Genomic DNA, 22148 nt, shown 5'->3' on the forward strand with positions numbered 1-22148 from the left:
TACTTCAACAGAAGCATGTATTGCTGTACTAATTATTGCCAGTGATAGACTTTCTTACTAGAAAGATAATGAGACAGATTTTTCTTTCAATTACACTGCTGTTAATATATAACAATTCTGGCACATCCACAGTGTGGTTCTTCCAGATTCACACAATTATAGTTGGACTGTATTTCTCCAGTAGAACAGAATTCTTGTCCCTGTCTGGGTCAGAACAGCTGCCCTCAGCCATATGGCTAACTGCAAGCTTCAGGATAAAATCTCTCACCTCTGACCTGAGACACAAGTTTAGAGATTTTTAATTTATTTTTTTTAACGTGGTCCATTGTTTCTAAAAAAAATGCTTATTTCTTAAAAAAAAAAAAAAAGTTCCATGTTTTCTACATCCTCAACTGATGAGAAGTGACAGAGAAACAAGAATGTTTCCAATAAACAGAAATCTAACTCCAGGCATACAAGCTGAACTCATTGTCAGTTTGCTACTAAAGTATGGAATTAAGAGAAGCCTTTTGTTGGGGCAAATCACTGTTAAAATTGTATGTGGTGAAATTCTGTTTGCCATCATGTAACTTATCAATAAAAATACTATGTACTTCCACACAGATTTTTTTTTCTCTTTTTGACATTTAAAATTCCATTGAAATATAATGAAGCCAATTTTCTACTCTGGAAATAACTTACAAAGCAAATCCTCAAGTACTGTCACAGACCAGTGATGAAGAATCAGCGTAGCTTAATTTTTATAACTTTTATACAGTTCTTTGCAAGATATCACTAAGAAATGATCTGGAATTATGGGTCACAATGAAAGTTAAAGAGCAGAGATGTTGCAATACAGTTTATTCAAACCTGCTTATTCCAGCAACTACTTTTCAGTGGCAGGTATGACTGTCCTGTGCAAATCACCAGTCAGGAGTTTCAGTGGCAGCTTGCCTATGCAAACCCAACAGATTATAATCACTGCTTCCCTCCTCTGCAGTAGAAATTTGCACTGTGACACACAATACCAGATGCTGGACACTGGCTACTATAATAAAAGCTAATTTGCAGGATGGTGTGGGCTGCATTAATTTTCAACATGGCAAAACACGAACAGTTGGCCCAACCTTGGGCCAGTGTTGTTGCATCAGCAAACTGAAAAAGGAAGTAAGTAATGAATCATAAAAGGGGTGTTAGATGACGAGTGTTTAGAATTAGTCAAAGTCACTGTAGTCTGAAGGGATATTATAGTAACCTAAGAACACAAAGCAGAGCAGCACAGTGATGGCTGAAATTCCTTGTGGCCAAAAAAAAAGATGAAGGCATTTACCTGGAAATATGGTACCATTTATTCAATAGCTTCAACAGGGAACTGAAAAAAATCTTCCATGAGCACTTCCTTTCCCTGCCCCACCTCCCTTAGAATACTCTAAAGCCTGCTCACTAGGAAACCCTGTGAAAACCATGGTTTACATTGAATTTCTATATAGAACAGGTAGATACAGGATTAAAACCCAAGACTGTGATATTTCATTGAGTACTTCAGCAGCAAGCCCTTAGGCTTCAAAATATGTTTTTATGCAAGAAAAGAAAGTGCATTACGAAGTGACCACTGCAGCACCCTGGTCCTTCAAGACAGTTCTCACTGAGCCCCTGGGCTGGCATGAAGAACAGAAGAGTGCCAAACTCTTGGATCCTTTCCAAGACATGAGCAGGGCATGTTATGATGTGTGAGAAGGCACCCAATTCTGAGATCAAAAAACTAGAGTGTAGCTGCCCTCAGATTTGGACCTCCCTTTAAATCCTTGGTCCGCTTTTGCATCCCATCCAAAGATACTCCTATGAAAGCCAAAGACACAGAGAGATAAGGAGTAATAGTAATTTCTCACAGGATCCCAAAGATTATATATATATTATATACCCCATGGTGTTGATCTTAAAAGAAAGCCATCCTTTACAGTTACAAACTGTGTTTAAATTGAACTTTGACTTTCTAAACAGACTTACATCTTTTTATAAGCCATGGTCAGAGCATGAAATGACCACAGCCCTAAATGTTAGTGTTAGGTATAAAAAAATATTCAGAGGAAACTCTGGACTGCTGCTTTAAACAGCACAGCCAAAATTCATAACCAACAGGAAGGGTTATGGGCAATGTCCACAGGTATTGTGGCCTGGCTCCCCCAGAGTTTATACTGGCCCCTTTCTGCTTGAAGGCTGGTTACCAAGAGGTTTGGCATGACACATAAAACTGTGTCACTAGTTACCTGCAGTTGTCTGCCACAGTGTCCTCATTCATCTGCACTAAGCAAGAGATTATTAAAACAAAAAGGGGTTTTAAGACCAAGAACCAGAAATGGAGTGATAGAAAGACAATAGCAAGCACAGACAACTGCTTTCATCAAAAATCTGGCAGTGGGAGAAACACTAGTAAGAAAACCAGATCTTGAGTAGTTTGTCCGTCATGTTCCTTCTCCAAAACAGGTTTACAGCACACATCTGAATTATTCTAACTGAAAGCCAATGTAATTTCAAACAAATAGCTTGTTACACACACAGAAGCTATTCAGAGAGTGCAACATCAAACAGGAGACCCAGCAGCAAATAATAAGCTAAACCAAGCACCCCTTTGAGAGCAGATCTTTCGAGAAAGCCATCTTAGCAACAAAACTGGGGGATGAATAACACCAATGAAATTTATTGGCTTTCTTTAAATGAAGACCTCAGTGTAAGGAAACAATTGAAGAGACAACTAAACTCTGTTAGAGTCATAATTAACAAATTATAGGTTACATTACACATATTGGTCTATACAACTCATTCAGGATAATGAAAGAACAGGCTTTTTTTCTCACAGAAAAAACATTTTATTAACATTACTTATTAATTTATACTTAGAAAATATTGTACGTGAAATTAACTGAAATTCAGACATGACTGAAATACAAAATATAAAAGAATGTGCAAAAGTATCATCATAGGCATAACCTACCATAAGAAATATAGAAGTGCCTCAAAAGAGGGATCATTCTCTTATAGATAAAATCTGCAGAAACTTCTGCTGCTCTGCTTCAACAGCCATTGCGTTATTACAAATATCAAGAGCCTCTGCAGATATAATCAGCATAGCTCCATTAAAATCAGTAAAACTGTGCTGATTAATGCCATATGAGGATCTGGAGTAAGTTAGCAAAAATATCAAATGTCATGAAAAAGTAATGGCTACATTTTTATTTGAATACTCAACTAGCTTATTCATTGCCTTTGTCAGAGTGTTTATCAAACCATCCTTATTCCAAATTCCCTCCTGTGGGATGATCTGCATTTAAATTTATACTTTTTTACTGTTATGAAGGCTTCTGGAAGCCTTCACTGTGAACATTAACTGTAAATAACAATCTATTTAAATGACAGGGCAATAAACTTCTGAACATACTCATGAGAAGTTCTTTTTCTTTAGCAAGCAGAGGATGCAAAAAAAAAAAAATTAAAAATCCATGGTAGATTTTCAGTGTTGGACTCTCCTTAGTTATAACAGACAACTGATTTTTCAAATTTTAATTGATTTGCAACAGCTGAAATCTTCTCCCAAGGAAGTAGTAACATTCCCCCATTAAAAATATGGAAATCTAAACAAGTCTTTCCAAAATATTCTTGCAAAGACAACAGAGCAAAAGAACCAAACTTAGGTTCATTCTTCTATTAAATGCAGTCCATTATAAAAAAGTAAATTGCATAAAAGCAGCACTGAAACACAGAACTATGTCAGTATAAAACTTAGTGAAAAATATCTTACAAAAGAGCAAAGTGGAATCAACAAAAAGTGTTTCAAACATCCAAGTGCACATCAGCTTTAAGACTTCAGTTTATACAGCTGAGATTTTTTAATCAATTTTCTCACTAATTTTCTGCGGGATACATTTGTTGGCTTCTTCATTCTCGGTTTCTGATTTCCTGCTAACAAAACAAAGGAAGCAGTTAGGGAAATTGAAGGACAAAACTGATACTATGTGCTATTGTTTGGGTTTTTCATGTTATGCTGTTCAAGCAGTTGTCCAATAATAACAAACATACCATAAACTGAAACGTGTTCTGCATTCCCTGTTCTCACACTGTAAGGTCTCCAGTGTGTTCACCTTTGGCACTGGAATCCTACTTTGCTGCCATTTTCCTGAGCAGGTACCAAAGCCTTATCTAGCTGTCCTGCAGTGACAGCAGAATGGAACTAAATACACTCCCTCTATTAAAAAAAACAAACCAACCAACCAACCAAAATAAAAACAAAAAAAATACACCCACACACAACCTATTCTTACATTTCTCTGAACAATGAGGCAAACGTTAAAACATAGTCAGTGCTTGTGGGAAATGAAAAGATAAAATTATTTGAGTTTCTGCACAAAACTCACAGAAACTGCAGAGTGTCCTAAGGCAGTCAGACTTAACTCAACACATGCTTTCAAAAGCTGCATGAATTGTGTGAGAAGAATTCAGAAAACAAGTACCCTGCAATCTTGACTGAAAATCTTTGTCTTTATGCTACCTATTTATCAGCACATAGAGCCACTGTGGCCAGTTCCCAATTCTTTTGCTGCCATGCCAATGCATTTGCCTTCTTTTCCAGTATAAACTTTCAAAAATTAAATTAACCACAAACCTTTTCACTCAAAACATTATAGATCAGTTTAACAAGCAGTTGTACATTTGCACAGGGAACGTCAGCGGAATTCAACTTGAGATTCTAAGAGGTAACAGGAAAGATGCTGAGGAGAAAATAATGGAAGCAGGAGAGGAGGAGTGGTTTAAGGTATCTGAATTATTTGCCTAATGTTGCTGTGCATTCCCGAGCTATAGAAATGAATATGCATAACACAACATTAATTAGCACTAATCATGCCCTTAACTTTGGTCTTTGGCTGTACCAAGCCTTACTGAATTGCGAAATCCACGAGTTGATGAAAAAGGTTGCAACTGACACTTTACATGTGGCTGTCTGGTGCTCTAGTTACAAGACAGACAGCATTTCCTTACCTCTTTCCTCCACAACAACAACAACAAAAAAGGTGAGGAAGAGGGAATCCCCAGGTGAATCTGGCTGGGTGTGGGCAGGGGCAGTGTGGAGGTGAGACGCTGAAGAAGCAGTTTCCTTCCTCCTCTGGCCACACACTCCACGCAGGAGCCTGGCCCTACCACTTCACAGGTGGTAATGGATGCAAATTAGATAATCACAAGCATCTCAGATAAACTTAACATACTATTAGAGACTCTCTCATAATACAATGGCAGAGACACACTCAGGCTTGCCATCCACAGAAATATTACTGTCATGACTAACTGGCAGGCAATATTTTTATTTCTGAGGACTATGCTCAGGGTATCCTTGCCCCAACCCAGATTTCCATCTGGATTTCCAGCCCAGAACTGAAGCATCATCTCCCAGCATAAGGCTTCTGACTACACAACTTCAATACTGACGTATTTGGACCTTGTGCATATTACGTTCAAAGCAGAGCTACTTTTTAGTTTTTCCTTCTTTTTCCCAAAGACAATGTACAGGATGCTTCATACAGCCTTAAATATTCTTCCCATTAGTATCATTTTTAAAAATCCTGCACTATGTTTGCTTTCTAAATGTTCTGGGCAACAACATACAATTATGCTTTTCTCTATCTCATTTATTTTCATATCAATTAGAGTATTAAAACCTGCAATAGCTGGTATGAACATATGACTGCAAATAAAATCATAACTGTTTTGATTTACAAGCACAGCCAGTAGCTAGCTTGAATAAAAGCATTAGTTATCATTAAAAATGATAAATCAGTTATCATTCCAAGCTTTTCCCCCACAGCCAGAGAAGCAGCTGACACAGAACAACTGATGAGGCAGAAATCTTTAGTAATGGAAATACAGAATGCGAGTAGGCAACAGGGAATTGAGGTAGGATGGTAACTTCTGAAAATGAAAAGGAAAAAGTAAATTGATTTCACAACTGACTTTAATCCTATTTAAAACTATCCAGAATAAAAGGATATCTTAAATAGTGGTCATGGAGGTACTGAACAGTTTAAAGACTGACTCCCTGTGGGCTCTAGAAAGTCGGCTTAGTCTTTCTGTGTGCCTTTTCTACACTTCATCCAAATATGGTGCAACCACTTCACATCACACTGATCTTACCAGAAGGATTTAGCATTGCCTTTCAATTTTCCCTGCCCTTGAAACCATAAAAGTCCAAAACGCAAAAAACATACCCTTGTAGCAAGCCAAGGTGAGTAAAAGAACACTATGGACACTTGTTACTGGCATGTGGATTGCTTTAACTGCTTGTGACTGACAAAACTAAAAAAAAAAACAAACCAATAAATAAAAAAAAGCAAACAAAAAACCAAAACAACAAAAAACCCTTACCATTTCCACAGACATTGTAGCAATCCATTTTGGTGACGAAGTTGTTGGCATTTCCACCACAGCCAGTATATCTGAACTCTTTACATGATTTAGTCTTAGTGTCGTAGTAATATCGAGGCACAGAAGAGGAGCACAGTCCTTCATCCTTTGGGCTATAGCATAGCAAGGGGCCAGCTTGGGGAGAAAAGGACAAAGGGGAAAAAAAAAAAAAAGAGAGAGAGCAAGAAAAATTGCATAAATGCAGTCTCTGTATATGGCTCCTTAAAATTGACCCTGCAATAAATTTTGTGTCTAAACAGCTCTTTTTCCCCTTGAATTGACACTATTACTGATGACTTCTACATCTTATTCCTGTGAGCTGTGAATTTGAGAAAGTAACAGACCATCCTAGAAAACATGATTATATCCCACAAGTGAAATTCGTCAGCTTTCCCCATTTGTGGTGCTATACATACGGCAGCTAAGATTTTTACATAATCTTATTCCATATATAAAGGAATAGAGCAATAATTTTGGCGGAACAACCTCTATTAAAAAAAAAAGGCACAACTTTGCTATGATTTTGCCAGCAAATTCTGCTTGCAGCAAAAAGTACAAATCCAACAACTTTCCTCAAGAGCATGTTTCTTTTTGCCTCAACAAAAATTTATATTTCCTACTGTAGTCTCTTTATTGACTCATTGTATGTGCAACAGAAATAATTCAGCTTTCACCTAAGAAAATTCTGACAATCTGTCATCAGCCACAAATAAATGTCATCAAGCACTAATAAAGCTTAGGACAGTGACAGCTTTTATACATTCTGGTAGATCTTCAAAGAGCCTATCTTGAACTGGATTATTAATCTGGTGTTCATGTCAAAACTTAGTTATAGTCACCTGCTCATAATTACCACCATTCTTATTTAAAGCCCAGATGGAGAGACAGTGAAGAATTACATCAGGCAAAAAAACCACTTTTGTTAGAAGCTGAGCTGTTAAGTGCCAAAAACCTGAGTCGCCTACCACCACCTCTCAGGCCTGAATTATAGAAAGGTGCTTCTGCTTTACACTCCCACTTCCCTGGATGTGACTGCTACAATCTGACACATCTGCCTCAACAGAGATCTTCAATCTTATTATTTGCTTTCAGATACCCCTGTACAGTTCTCTAGAAGCCAAGAAATTGGTTGGGCATACCTGTGGGTGTATTTAAGATCTCAGTATTTTTGTTCTTCCAGTAACAGCCTAAGATAGTATATTAAAATTAAAGTGGACAATATAAACATCTGCTTTACACAAGTCTTCAAAAATACCGCTGTATGGGTATTCAGAGGAAGATATCAAATGAAGTATCATCTTCATATCACTTTCAAACCATCTATTTTATTAAAAATTTGGAACAACCATTACTTTTTTCTGGCAGACAGTGGTCCACACAAGACTGCAAATCTCTGAAGTTGTTGCCATTTCCGTAACAGCCACCATAGATGAATTCCTCACACCTCATCGAGCTCAAATTAAAGGCATATCTTCTTAGGTAACTCCTGCAAGGTCCTCCATCAGCTTCCATCCGGCATAATTTGGGCACTTCTGCAGAAAAAATAATTTCATCCTCTGTAAATCCAACCCTTCATGCTTTGCATACAGAACAACACAGTAGCGAAGGCAAAACGGGATTACTTCAGCCGCAGGCCAGTCCCAGTTTGTCCCATCTGCTTTTTTTAGTGGAGGAATTCAAGCCATTAATTAGCGAGTAAGTACAATATTAAATCACAATTAAAGCACTAATAGATAAATTCCATATGCCATCTCTGGGTCAATTCACTCTGCATTTTCTGCCTAAAACAGACATCAGCAAGAAGCCACAACAAGCAGGAGGGTCATCAGTTGAACTCGACCATCTTACAGGTCTTGCCCAAGCTCAACAATTCTATGATTCTAAGACCTATGATATATCGAGCGGGTGCAAAGCGTCCCGCAAAGCCAAGCAGCCTCCCCGGTGTCCCCTCCAGCCCCCTGCCACCCCGGAGTCCTCCGGGGCACTGCCTGTCTCCGGACTCACTCTTGATGGTCCAGCAGTTCTTCTCGCAGTCATCGAAGGTGAGGAAGTTGTTGGCGTTGCCGTAGCAGCCCCCGTAGGTGAACTCCTGGCAGCTCTGCGTGTGCCGGTCGTAGTACCAGCGCGGCACCAGGGCGCGGCAGGGCCCGTCGTCGGGGGGCAGCAGGCAGGCGCGCTGCTTCTCTGCGGAGACACCAGCCAGCGGGGCTGAGACCACCGAGCCGCCGGGGGCGGCCCCGGCCCCGGCCCCTGCCCCGCGGGGTCCTCCCGAGGGCCCGCTCCTACCTGTGAGGGGGCGCTGGGCCAGCGCGGCGCAGGCCAGCGGCAGCAGCAGCGCGGGCAGCGGCAGGCGGCGGCCGGTGGCCATGGCGAGCGGGTGGCAGCGATGTCCCGGCAGCGAGCGGCGCTTCCCGCTCCGACGGCAGCGCTTTATATGCGCCGAGGCGGCTTCCCCGGGCCGCCTCCTTGCGCAGGTGGTGGGAGGGGAAGGTCTGATTCAGCGGGACGGGAGGTCGCCCCTGCCCGGCCGTCACCGGGGTGCGGAACGCTGCGCGATGCCGGAGCCCGGGACAGCGGGCTGCCTCCGCCCCGCCCCGCCCCGCCGCCGTGGCGGGGAGCAGCGGGGGCCGGGCCGGGGGCGCCGCCGGGGCTGCCTCCCCGCAGGACTGCCTCCGCCCCGGGGCTGCGGCGAGCTGGATGGGGTCCACCCCCCTCCCTGCTCACGTTACGGGATGATGCTCAGAGAACGTTTCCTGTAAATCGCGGCGAAATCCGGGACAGGTCACTTAGCGAAAGGCCCCTCTCTCTTCCACACGTCGTCCTCGCCCCCCCCCCCCCCCCCCGCCCCCCCCCCAGGCCGCTCCCTATTCGAAAGTTCTGGGTAGAGGGCAGTGAGGACGCGGAAAATCAAACGCTGATCCTGACGCAGGTCCCGGTCCAGCCGGATGGAGTAGAGGCTGCTTAGCGAGTGCCGCCGACACAAACGCGGACCATTAGTTTACCTCCGTAGTGTCAAACGCAGATGAACTTGAGAAAATCGAGGCATCGTCAGAGGGCTTGGACTCTGGGGAAAACCTAGGGGCAGAATGGATAACTCATTTGGCAGCGCAGAGAGAGAGGGTTTTCAGGAAATATGACCTGGTTTATTCTGCAGCTTTTAACCCCACCAGGCAATGGGGTGTGATCTGTGGGAGGAGGGGGTGAGCAGCAAACAGTATACTTTCCCTCTCTAATCTGTTGGACACATTGCATTAGTGTTTACCCCAGACTGAATATAGTAAGAGAGATAAGAGTGGCTGCAATTAGGTGTGTTCTCCATAGATAACAACAAACTAATCTGATCTCCTATTGTTCTTCTCTGATCCCTTTACAGTGCCATTGGGCCGAAGTCCTGCAGGCAGGTTCCATGGGGGTTACAATACAGGGCCCTGGAAATCTGTGACCTGTAGGAAAGAAGCCATAGACTACATGGGCTGTAGGCAGGAGGCACGTCAAAGTACCCTAATTATTTGAACTGACTTTCTCTCCACGGCTTCTCTGCTTTACTTATGCTGGGGAGGACTGCAATCTAGTTTTGTGCCATAGTTTGATTTTTCATAAAGGCAAGAAAGGAGCAAGTCTAATCCCTACGCCACCTATGTGACTTCTGACAGGGTATGAATGGCACCTCTTTCCCTCCTTTTTCAGAACTGTTCCTTTTTTTTTTTTTGGAATCTCCAATAGCTAAAGGATCAGTGCATGCTTTAGTGACAGGAAAATAAACGCAGGTGTAGATTGAGTCATCATGATGGGACATATCTCCCATGCTTTAGATTATTATAGCTACAACTGTTACTAATGGGTGTCCTCATTTTTAGAGATTTTGTTCAGCTTATTAGGCAGAGCAGCAATATTAATAAAAGAAGCAGCAAACAAAAAAAAAAAAAACACACTTTTTCTATTTCCAAAAGAAACCAAAAGGTCATCTTTCTGATATTGGGAAACTGAAGTGGTTTTAATATGATGTTCTTTAATGTGTTGTCCTAGATGGATGTCCTCTAGTTTTCATCACATTTTTTTGGAATTGTAAAGAAAGAAATTTAGATACCACTTTAAACAATAGCAGCAAAGTGAATGTTGCAGTGCGAACACCATTTTCAATAGTTTCCATTTCCTCCATACACACACATCTAGAAATCAAAGTCTGAGTTTAAGCCATTTATCCATCAATGCTGCTATTCGACCTCTCCTTTGCTTTTACTTGGATCAGGTAAATATCTGTAAAAATATGTAGACCACAATAAAAGTTAACACAGTGAGTGGTAGGAAGTCCATTATTGACTTCCATCTGCAGAGTTAGTCATGTCAGCAGACAGGTCAGTGAAAGCTTTCCATTACAGAGCCATGGATACCAAATGCTTCCCACCCTCACTGTGGTGTGCCAGAGCCCACCTTCAGCTCACTCCTGCGCCTTGCACCTGCCTCCACCACATCACATGCTCTCTGCCTCTCCACACCACAACGTTCCTGCTCCCACCAGCAGCCCGGGCTCCTCTGGGACACTGGCCAGCCAGCTCCTTCCACCTGTTTTGACTGGCCCATGACCAGCAGCTGGTGGAGTTTGGGAATGCAGCTGTCAGTGTAGGTTATGGAGGGGTGTAGAAAGTGCATACCAGGAGCTGGAGATAGTAGCCACAGAAACAGGAAGAGAAACTGATTTTAGTGAACTGGCTAAAGTAAAATGAATACAAACCCCAAGAGCACTATAGGAGCAGTGCTGGAGAACATGTAAATTTTGCATGCTGCTGACAGCTGCTTACATCTGGTGAGTAGGGAGAGGAGGAGAAAGGCATGTGTTTAATGGGAGAAAACAGAGGAGGAAAGAGGGAGGCTGCCTATAAAGATCCTTGAAGTAGCAGATAACAGAAGGACTGCAAGCCCATTTTAATGGCCTGTGGCTTTGCTCAGTCTCAGGGGTCCTGAATATTACTTCCATTGCTATTGAAAGCAGCTGCTAGGATGAGAGATACTAGGTGCTGTACAAACATGCATGGAGGGACCACTCTGTTCCTAAAAACATAGAACCCTGTTTAGGATCTTAGACCTCAAAACTGTATGCAACCACAGGAGAATTTCCTAACTCCTTGCATATTCTGAATGCATCACTTTCCTTATGTTGAGTACTCCACCTCAAGTGTGGTCATAACTCCATGTGTCCAGAGACCCTTGGTGCAAGCCAGGCACTACAATCCTTTTACACAGTGTTGCAATTCTGCTTTTCAGACATACCTACCAAGAAGTTGCAATTTCTGGCATTGATGGGCTGGCTACCTGTTGGAGCACTTTATATGGGAGTGGTTTCTCCCACTCTCTACCTTAGTCCAGTTCACCTGCGGTTGTAATGCACAAGTATTGAGGAATGTACTCATGCACACCACCTGCTTCTGCCTTGGCCGCTGGGCAGAAGAGCACAAGAGCCCAAAGATGCTGGTGGTACAGAGCATGAGTCATTTCTATGGCCAGGAAGTGCTTGAGGAGAAGATGGTAGGGAGAAAGCCCCAGCCAAAAGCCCCAGCCGACCTCGCTGCCCTTGCCCCGCACTGGAGTTGCAGAGGGCGATGCCGGGGAGATCAGCGCAGGAGGGTCTTCCAGCTCCCGGCTCCTGCTGGGGCGGCCGGACCTCCCTGCGCAGGCAAGGCCCGTGTCAACGCCCCGGCATCGGGGCCGGGCCGTGCGGAGGGCTCTAATCCGGTTAGAGGGGATTAGCGCGCAGGTTTAAAGGCCGGAGCGGCGCGGGGCAGTGGGGCAGGCGCGCCGGAGAGGAAGCGGCGGCCGCCGAGCAGCGGGGCAACTCGGCCGGCAGCGTGTGAGGAGCCGGGGGCGGGCCGGGGGCGGCCGTCCCACAGCCCCGCCACCTCCCGGGGGCTCCGGCCCCGGCGCCCTCGCTCCCCAGACGTAACCTTTTGTCCTCGCTCCCTGCGCGCTTCGGTAGTATAGACGATGCCAGCCATCAACATCGAGGACCTGAGCGAGAAGGACAAACTGAAAATGGAAGTGGAGCAGCTCCGGAAAGAAGTGAAACTGGAAAGGCAGCCGGTGAGCGGGCACGGAGAAGGGGCCCGCAGGGCCCCGGCGGGCGGCGGGGCCGGGCGCGGAGCGGGGAGCAGCCCGTTCCTGCCCGGGCGGTGCGGGGGCTCGGGCGGCGGCCAGGGGAACGTCGGGCGGGAGCGGCAGGGGCGGCGGGGCTGCGGGAGCCGCTCGTCCGTAGAGCCCCGGCTGATTTGGGACGGTCGCGGTGCGCACCGACGGGTCCTGCCGCCGCTTTGGGTCAGGGGCCGGGGACAGCGCTGTCGGCACAGCACCGCGTAGGAGCGCCGGTCCTTCCCGGGGGACACCGAGGAGCCCGGGGGAAGGAGCGCACACCACCTCTGGATAAAGCGCCCCGAGGGGCTGGCACGGGCCCGCCCGTCGCGGATGTTCCCGGTGGATTTGGCACCCCTTAACTTCCCCTCCCCGTGAGTCCCTGGCGCCCAAGGCCGGCACGAGGCAGCCTTGCCAGGCGAGGGAGGAGCACGTCGCGCTGTGTTCCTCTCTTCTGTAGGCAGAACGCACTGGGATATGCTGGTGCTAGGGGAGGGGTGGTCCTCCCCTGAGAGGCCAGGGCAGCCCTGTGGCAGCACTACACCCTGCCCTGGCCCGTAGCTGGGTCTCGGCCGCCCGCGCCCCCGCCCCGCTTACCGTGCTGTGCAGTGCCCGGGCGGAGGGCAGGAGCCACAGGAGCCAGAGCATCACCCGTGCCGAGCCGTGACCCACCCAGCCGTGTTACATAGAAACATTTAGACATTTACACGGATTGTTCCTTCCCACGAGTACTTTCCCCTGAAAGGTTTATGGTTTTGTACATTTTCTATACATGAAAATGTGCAGAAATGATCTTGCGCCATGATGAAACGAACATTAAAGTTTTTTTGTTTGTTTGTTTGTTTTTGTTTTTTTTTTTTTTTTTAGTTCTGCATGCCAGCAGAAGCAAATTACACCTAAAAACTCGATTTTGGTCCTAGTTAGGACCGGAAATACATTAGTCATGTTGATTATGTTGAAGGTCTAGGTTTTAGCTGAGAAAATAAGAATGCCAGAGTTATGTTTTAGCTGTGAGTTAGGTATTAGTGATTGTAGATGTTACGTTATAGTCTAAAGCTCCAGCAGTATTGAGGGCTTGACATCCAACTAGTGTAGATAGCTATATCATTTCTCAGAGGGTTCTTAGAAAACTGAAATACACTCTGCAGGGTGTAAAGTTTTTGAAATAACTACATTAATTTAAAATACTTAACTACATTTTTGGAATAAACCAAAGCCCTCATTACTTTAGGAAAATGTATATTTTTCAATTTTCCTGTCGTAAAGCACAGACGGCATGCTCAATTTTACCAGTGCATAGTAACAGAAGTTTCACTGTGAGAATGAAATCTGTGTTGTAGTTGCCACAGTCCCCTAGTACCTGTATGGGTGTTACAGGGACAGGGAAATGCAGAAACCACATTACTGTTGATACCAAAATAAAACATCAGCCAAAATTTTCTTGACCCCCGCTAACAACTTCATGGAATAAAAAGCAAGTGTCCTTTGGAATGAATAAAAATTTCTGAATGTGTATTTAGGCAGCCTTTTTTTCTAATAAGTGAAAGTAATCCTGGCAGTGCTGACTGAAGTAAAACAAACCCTGGTCCTTCATGTACTTCGGTGTGCAGCTTTACTGTGGTGTTAGGTGCTCCAATTTGAATGAGCAAAGTTTGAAAGGCACAGAAGAACAAGACACATGTAATGGGATTTGTACTCCAGCTTCTTTGCTCTAAGGCAGCTAGATCTTATTTTATGCACTGTTTAATTGGGAATTAACTCTGCTCTTTCTGATGGCTTAAAGCTTAATTTTGCACAGGCCATGCTCTCTTGTCTGGGATACAGCAGGTAAAGTCATTGGTTCTCTTTTGTAGTTTTACCTTTGAAATAAAGTATAATTTAACAGAGGAGGCAAGGGCCCTTAAAATAGAAATACTAATCATCTAGTGGCTTGGCCAATAGCTGGTTCTTGCTCCTGATTTTGCACAGCTGTACCACTGCTGGGCCTGCAGGTAGGAAGGGAGGAGGAGGGGACAGAGCAGGAGTGCATCCTCAGGCACATCAGGTATTCAAGCATCAAGGGACAGTTTCTGCTGACACAGGGAGCAAAAGATGTGTGTGCACAAGGAAGCTCAGGAGCCCCAGATGTTCACTTGTGCACTCTTAGACTCCACAGACACCATTACCACATGTGCTGCGTGTGCTCCTTTGTCAGCGAACAGAAACTAAACACACTTCTCCATGGGTGGGTTCTATGCAAGCTCACCTACATCAGCTCTAGTTTGGTATAAATGCTATAGGAAGTGTTACGGTCTCATAATAAAATAGGCTCTTTTATTAACAATTGTTCGAAATAACCCCAAGTAACCAGTAAATAAATTGTCTTTCCCAGTTAGATTCTTATTCAAGGTGCATCATTGCTATAGCAGAGCTGCAAAGTAAGAATTTGTAGTACCACTGAAAAATCATTGCTGAATGTTTTGTTTGTGAAAAACACATAAAACCATAAATACTTTGAAACTGAATTGAAAGTTACTGACCCTGAAACTACTGACTGTAAGTCATGCTGGTGCTGACGGTGAGTGTGATCCCCAGCTTAATAAAACTAGGTTGGTGAATTATGAACACAAGTTTAACTGTGCAGCAGCTGCAGCTTGGAATGGCCTTTACATTCTCAGAGATACTCACATGTTCTGTCAGTATCGGGCTGTGAAAAGAGAGGAAGGAAGCTGAGTCTGCACGTGCTTAGTGCTCTCCAGCCAGATATTTTATGCTTGGTGAGGAGGTGAATGAGAGAGAATGTAAATTCACGTTTCCTCCTCTGACGAGCATTTCCCACGGCCGTAACGCAGCCACTTTTCTGTCCTTTCCCTCGAGGTGTCCAAGTGCTCCGAAGAGATCAAGAACTACATCGAGGAGCGGTCGGGAGAGGACCCGCTGGTGAAGGGGGTTCCCGAGGACAAGAACCCCTTCAAGGAGAAGGGAGGCTGTGTCATCGCTTAGGAGAAGGGACCCCGCGCCTGCCCCTGGAGCAGACATTCCTCCCGTACCCCTAGGGAGTCACTAGCGTATCCCCACCGCCGCCGGTCCGTGTCGAACAAGAGCAGGAGCGGATTTCTTTTTATTTTCTATTTCTCCTTACGAAAATCCAGAAACCCGCGCGAAAGCCGCCGGGCCCCGCGCCGCCCGCCGGGCAGGGCCGGCTGTGCCCCTGTCGCTGCGCTCGCCACCCGCTTGTCGGTCGCTTCATGGCTGTTCGTTGGCATTAAAGAAAACCTGCCCGTAACTCGAGAGCTGCCGTGACTTGCTGCGGGGCCGAGAGGAGCGGGAGGAGGGACGGGACGGGACGGGACGGGGCGGGGCGGAGGCTGCCCCGGGCTGGCAGTCGGGGCTCGGCGGCGGCCCCGGCCTTTCCCCGGAGCGGCGGCCATGGCTCTGAGGGGCGGCGGGCCCTGGGCGCGCCTGGGCTCGGCGCTGCGGGGCCGCAGCTCGGGGCCGCGGGACACCGGGGACTCCCCGCAGCACCGCCACTTGCGGGAGGTCCTGCGGAAGGTACCGAGGGGGTCCGGGGAGCGGCGGGACCCTGGGAACACCCGGCCCCGTGCGGGGAGAGAACCGGGGCCAGGGCGGCGAGCCGGCAGAGCGGCTCGGGGTGCGTGTGCTTAAAGAAGTAAAAGTTCCCTCTGCCGAGGCCTGAAACGGAGCCGTGTGTCCCCTGCCTGTGACCCGCAGCCCAGCCCGGCGTGTGCGGCCCCGGGCAAAGCGGGGTATCGGTCCTGCAGAGCAAAGTCAGCCGTGCACTGCGCCCCTTCCACAGGGGCACGATGGACAGACACATCCTGGGGAGGGAGCCTCCTGCAAAACCAGATCATAAATCGAGAGGAAACGGGGAGCTTCTGGTAACGTAGCGTGTGAATTGAATACCGAAGGTCAACCTTCAAGTGCTGGCGAGCTCTGTGCATTCCCGTCAGCAAGGTCAATGTCACCTGTAGATCCCGTGGCGCTGTTAAGGGCACCTGCCAAAGGCAGAGTCAGCCGGTTCGACTGCGGGGAGCCCTGGTGCGGGGCCGAGCAGCGGTGGGAAAGAGACTAAAGAAAGTCCACCTTTAACCTTTGAACCGCTGAGGAAAGTGCTGCAGTTCAGTCAGTACCTTCTGCAAGGCCCAAACAGCGTTGTTGTGGCCACCAGATAACAAAAAACGTACAATGGGTTCAGAAGAAGGGAATGTAAGGACTTACCTCAGATTGACCTGTAGGCAAGTTTCCAAATTCTAGCTGGTCATGCAGTGCTCTGCTATAGTTTTTTTTAAAACAGTATGCTCTGGATTGCTAGATACTGATTTTTTATGTGAGTTTGGAGCTATGCTGTCCTGTCTTTTATGGATGCGTTTAAAAATTACTTGCAGAATCTTATATATCCCTGGATAAACTTATTCATTTCCAAATTTCACCTCTCCTCCAGTTCACTGTGGACAAAAGATAGTGGAGTTACCTCTCAGTGAAGTGATATCTACCTCAGGTTTTCTTTTTTTTAGGCACTATCTTTCACACTTCCAGTGTTAAAATATCCCAAACTCAATGTAATTAATCACATTTTCTGTCACTGAGATCTGTTATCATTGAGTTTTGAGAGATGGGAGTGCATCTTCTGTGTTATAAAAGAGAAACCCGAGCAAGAAGGGAAAGAGATACATGACCTGTCACTTTCTTAGTAAATTAGTTTCATTACTCTACATTCCTGGACTCTTTGCAAAGGAGAAATAACATGATACAGGAAGAACCAGTTGAAGAAGCTGGAAATGAATCCTCCTCTCTCACCCAGATTGTAGCTAACACCATTGTGTCAAATTTGTGATGATTCTGCCTGTTGAGAGCCTTCATATATCTGTGTATCTCCAGAGCTATCTGCCTGATGAAATTGTTCCCTGGCATACTGCTGCTCATTACCCGCCCAGGGACAACAACTGCATCAATGAAATCTGGTGTCCTGAAACACAGAGGACAAGGCCAGACCTTGTGAAGGTGGTGATCTGGAAGATTTTAAGTCCCACTTCTTTGTCATGGATAGGTTAAGGCAGACATTGTTTTGTATCTCAGGTATTTGCAGCTGTGTATTTATTGAGGACAAAGGAAGTAGCTATATTAATGTCTGCTAGTGCAGTGTTTGCTGCTCTGCTGTGTGCACAAAGCTTTTTTTTATAAAACTTTCACCTCCCTAGTTTTTATGCCTAGTATTTTACTGCCTTTTTTATGCCAGAATGCTCTGCCTTGCTGTTTTTTCAGTGCAGATTATTACATCATGGGATAAGAGGGAATGTGATGCTACATTTATCACATAAGGCCATGTGATGAATATCTTATAGAATAAATCTATGTAGAATAAATCTAAATGTAGTAGGCAATATAAATCTGCTTTTTCATTATCCTGCATTTAAAAAAATGCTTATGTAGCACTTATTTTGGGTTTGCTCTGATCATATTGGAAAAAAAGAAAAATCACTATTTATGTCAAACCCAGTCAGATGTTGATCATGTAAAGCTTCTAGCAATCATTGTTCATTTTAGCTTAAGCTAAGCCTGTTCCAAATGATTTTAGGATAAATTGAAAATTGTCCACAGAGTCTTTGGGAGAGAATTACCATTAAGTATCTGCAATACATTTTAAGTATACCTGTTACATACTCTGGGGTGCCCTTTCCAGTAGCTAAATCCAGATGTGAGTACCAGAGAAATCAGAAAAATGAGCAGTGCAATTCCATGAGTGAGAAATGGATTTTTTGTTTGTTTGTTTGCATTAATTTTATTTTTTAGTATATTAAGTTAACATACTTTAAATGATCTATAATTTCCCAATTGTTCTGAGCAGGATGAGGAAGAGACTCTTATAATTCCAGGGGGCTGTTTTTAGCAAGGGTATTGAAATAATCGTGTGAGTGGTTTCCTTTGCAGCTTTATAGGTCACCACCCTTCCTCTTGGAAATTGAAAATGTAACTTTTCCTTAACTTGTTGAACAATGCTTGCAGTACATTGATATCCTACAGCTTGTCTCAGTAATTAGTATAACTAGTTTGAAGAAAAATGGTTTAACTTTTTCTGTGTGTGTATGTCTAACAGTATTCATACGCATACAGAATGTATATGGGCTGCCTATTCTTCCTTTTCTCTGAAATTAGTAATAAGAAACTTTGGGAAATTGGGAAATTTGACATATATTTTGCTAGAGTTTCATGTAATATAAATGACATTTCATTTTATGCCCAGTGGTGACTGGGTATAGTTATACTGTGTTGTGTGTCTAGGATGAGAATTTTCCCTGTGACAAGAAGACTCCACCCAAGGACACTGCTACTTTGCCACTCTTGGCTTGCATGTAATGATTTTCTGTTTATTAATATATGTATATTTTTTTGCAGTATTTAATGTCTCTTCATATTAGAGCATGCAGAATCTCAATATTGACACTTCCTTTAACTTTCTGGTAAAATTTCTGTAAATTTTCCATCAAAATAATATAGCTCTTTCTGACTGACTACCTGCAAAATAATGAAGGGTTATCACAGTTAGCATTGGAGCACCTTGGATGGAATTGGTTTGTTTATCCTTATGAGAAATCATAAACCCCTTCCACAGGATGGTGAAGTAATAACTTGTTTGTATTACAAAGAATCACTTAAATGCTAGTTTGTCATTAAGTTGGAAGAGAGAAAACACACAGCTGAATCTGAGCAATACATGACTGGCACTTGTAATTTTAAAACCTAATTTATCATACATTTGAGTTTAAAGCTTCAGGAAGAAAACAGATGTGACACCTGTAAGGCTCACAGATTCTGCACTGGCTGCTCTTCTGTGTGAGGGAAGCAAAATGTATTACCAGATTCTCTTGTGTTACAGTTCTCTTTTTCATCTTGTGTCTGACAGAAACATCACACAAACATTTAGGGGCTAATTCTCTTGCTGGTGCAAAGAATTTTTGGTGGCAATTTATCAGAGAGGAAATCTTCATAACTGAATTTTGTTGTGATTGCAAGAGGCAGCTGGGATGCACCACTGTTATGTGAGAGACCATCCAGTACACCTACTAGTGCTCTACCAAGAAGTGCTTTTAAATCAGTGTAGGAGAGCAGGAGGGGAAAAAAATTAGCTTCAGCTTATTTAAGGAAGCCTGTAAAAACTTTTTCTGATAATAGGAAAAATGTCACTTTCTGTACAAATGCTTCAGTATGTAGCAAAAGTGCAATAAAGGCAATTTTGTAATCAGTGCTCCTATTTGTTACTTGGTGTCGGAGTAGTGCATACATCTGAGATTGTGGTTGTTGTGTCTTAATGCTGGAAATTTTTCCCCACCCCATATCAACGTTGCAACAAATTTTCACTGTGTCTAGTTAGACTTTTCAGTGAACAGTTTTTAGTAGAACTGTGTCTAGTGGATATTTTTGTGTCTCAACTCTAGCTATTATATTGCTTTATCATTGCCATATTTGATAAGGCAATACAGCTATGACAACTAAAATTGTGTCTTAATAAGCGGTTTATGACTGAGCAAACACCTGGGGTTGATACAGGTTTTGTCTGACAGTTCAGACGTGATGGTGTTGCCTGCAGTTAGAGAACTTGTTTTGTTCCTACAGGGATGCAACCCACAGTCAGAAGGAGGACCCAAACCCCAACATCCCAATCTCTGGTGGACATTAGGCTATATTTCATCAGCATCTCTGTGTTGAAAAGCATGATTTGCAGGAGTAAAAAAAGATGGTCACTTGCTCAGTTCTGTATCTCTTTCATAACTCGATACAAGGAGACTGGATACTATTCCAGTGGCCAGAGCTCCCTGTCATACAAAAGACTTTTCCCAAATCAGTGCCTAGATTGGCACAGCACACATTTTTGATCTTGTAGGACTACCCTGGTTTAAAAGAATCTGCCCTCAGATCCTAGGAACAGCTGTGTCCTCAGCACTCACTTTTACACAAATTTTGGGATCCTCCCTTTTCTGCCATACTCTTCGATAGGGCCGTTGAAGGGATTGTGGTTGTGAGCATGCAGGGACTGCCAGGACATTCAGGTCTGCACAGGAGGGATTTGTCTCTGCAACTGTCTTTGGAAAAATGACATAAAGAGGGAGAAGGTGTTGGCTGGGATCATGTGTGCTCCTTCCCATCTGGAACTGTCTTCTAGCCTGTCATTCCTCAGGAAATGGTTAAGCAGGGCTCAGATTCAGGGGGGTGGGCTAAACCTTTCATTTTGTTAGTATGGTGATGATGTGTGCCCTCTTTACTTCAGCAGTGGGGCTCCCAGATGTGCCAGCAGCTGCATGGGGTGGAGGGCAGAACATGCTTCCCTGGTGAACTTACAGGATTTTAAGATTTCAGTAAGTGTTGGCAAAAACTTTGTAGCTGATTCAGGGTTTGGATTTTTTGGTTTCCCAAAGTAAAAACTGTAGCCAAATGTATGGGACCAAAAAATAATCAGTATTCAAATTTCTGAACCAGTAATCTGCCTTGCTTTTTCTGTTAGGTTTGTTGCAAGGAACTGTGTTGCAGTGAAAAGGAAGAAACACAATGATTTAAACAGAAGTATGTCTAGATACTGACAAATGAATAGACCAGGCACAGTTGCAGAATACCTACAAAGTGCACACTTTTTTTTCCCATGGAAAATCTGATTTTGTAAAAATAGATGAGGGCAGGTATGTTTTATTACACAATGAAAAGCTGCCAACTCTTACATTATAGGGTTTTTCCCTCTGCTATTTTTTTTCTTCTGAGAAAGGGAAAATTTCATTTAGTAACTGTTTGTTCCTGTATTTGGTGATCACTGCAGTCTTTGGTACCCAGTGTAGTAGCAGATTGCAGATTACTTTGTTGCCTGTGGCACAACTTAATTGAAGGAACAACAAGGAATTTTGGTGCTCTAATTAATCAGTTTAAATACATGTATTTCCCATTTAAGCCTTAAGTTTTCCAGCTATTAGGAAAATTTTCTTGGCTTTTTCCTTATATAAGCCTACTCAATATTGGTTTAAAATCCATTGGAAGCTTCTCTGGAAGGTCAGTTCTAGCAACAGCTGTGTGCAACAGCATTGGAGAAACCCACTTTCTTTTTTCTTCTCAGTGATATGTTACAACTGGCTTGAAGTGTTCTCTTCATCCAGTAGGTTTTTTTCTCTATGTGGGCTACATCTTGTCCTGCAGGCACCAAGCAGAGCCATTGGCTTCTGCACATGGAATGTACAAGAAGTTGGGGGAGATCAAATGTTTGAAAAGCTTAAGTCAAAATTACTTCATTTTTGTTCTTGGTTTTCATTATCAGGGTATTCTGCTGCTAGGACTTTTTTTTTCCGCCAAGTTTTTCACAGGGTCATGGAATGGATGTCTACTTTTTATTGTTTTCAGTACAACCCCATATTATGGTGGAAAACGTTTTCTTGGCTTGTTTCCAGAAACAGTCTGACAGCTCAAAGTACAAAAGATTCCACCTCATCAAGTCTCAACCTCAAATCCCATATGCAACTTACATAGCTGGTCATTTGCCCAGGTGTGTCACATGATATATTTGGCTGGGCATCCAGCTGGGAATATTGAGTAAAAGGTGAATATTGTATCCAAATGCCGAATCTTCT

At 44.0% G+C, this 22148-nt stretch overlaps 3 protein-coding genes across 4 annotated transcripts in view; 2 read left to right on the forward strand and 1 right to left on the reverse strand.

Moving 5' to 3' along the window:
- Positions 1-2831: 2831 nt before the first annotated feature.
- Positions 2832-8949, reverse strand: TFPI2 (tissue factor pathway inhibitor 2). 2 transcript variants are annotated; one of them, XM_062494959.1, is made up of 5 exons: positions 8713-8949; positions 8431-8610; positions 7779-7958; positions 6388-6561; positions 2832-3933 (listed from the first exon to the last, which is right to left on the reverse strand). In XM_062494959.1, the coding sequence occupies exons 1-5, from the start codon at positions 8792-8794 to the stop codon at positions 3833-3835; spliced, it is 717 nt and encodes a 238-aa protein (XP_062350943.1). In that variant the 5' UTR covers positions 8795-8949; the 3' UTR covers positions 2832-3832. The 2 variants fall into 2 exon arrangements, with proteins under 2 accessions (XP_062350943.1, XP_062350934.1); XM_062494950.1 differs by having other exon boundaries at positions 2832-3936.
- Positions 8950-12177: 3228 nt separating this feature from the next.
- On the forward strand, positions 12178-15805 carry LOC134045272 (guanine nucleotide-binding protein G(I)/G(S)/G(O) subunit gamma-11). Its single transcript, XM_062494971.1, has 2 exons — positions 12178-12501; positions 15403-15805. The coding sequence occupies exons 1-2, from the start codon at positions 12406-12408 to the stop codon at positions 15526-15528; spliced, it is 222 nt and encodes a 73-aa protein (XP_062350955.1). The 5' UTR covers positions 12178-12405; the 3' UTR covers positions 15529-15805.
- A 149-nt stretch (positions 15806-15954) lies between these two features.
- The window catches only part of LOC134053088 (probable acyl-CoA dehydrogenase 6), a 76800-nt gene continuing 70606 nt past the window's right edge, over positions 15955-22148 (forward strand). Inside the window, exon 1 of the mRNA XM_062507921.1 lies at positions 15955-16077. Within this exon, the coding sequence (XP_062363905.1) occupies positions 15955-16077 (123 nt within the window). The remainder of the gene's footprint in view (positions 16078-22148) is intronic.

The sequence above is a fragment of the Cinclus cinclus genome, chromosome 1 (genome assembly GCF_963662255.1).
Source record: "Cinclus cinclus chromosome 1, bCinCin1.1, whole genome shotgun sequence".
Taxonomy (NCBI): domain Eukaryota; kingdom Metazoa; phylum Chordata; class Aves; order Passeriformes; family Cinclidae; genus Cinclus; species Cinclus cinclus.

Bases quoted from the DNA above. Each gene is read 5' to 3' on its own strand.
- TFPI2 (XM_062494950.1), bottom strand. From the start codon at position 8,794: ATGGCCACCGGCCGCCGCCTGCCGCTGCCCGCGCTGCTGCTGCCGCTG. The intron at 8,611-8,712 runs GTAGGAGCGGGC...GTGTCTCCGCAG, and splicing joins GGCCCAGCGCCCCCTCACAG to AGAAGCAGCGCGCCTGCCTG. The intron at 7,959-8,430 runs GTGAGTCCGGAG...TTTTTTCTGCAG, and splicing joins GAACTGCTGGACCATCAAGA to AAGTGCCCAAATTATGCCGG.
- LOC134045272 (XM_062494971.1), top strand. From the start codon at position 12,406: ATGCCAGCCATCAACATCGAGGACCTGAGCGAGAAGGACAAACTGAAA. The intron at 12,502-15,402 runs GTGAGCGGGCAC...CTTTCCCTCGAG, and splicing joins TGAAACTGGAAAGGCAGCCG to GTGTCCAAGTGCTCCGAAGA.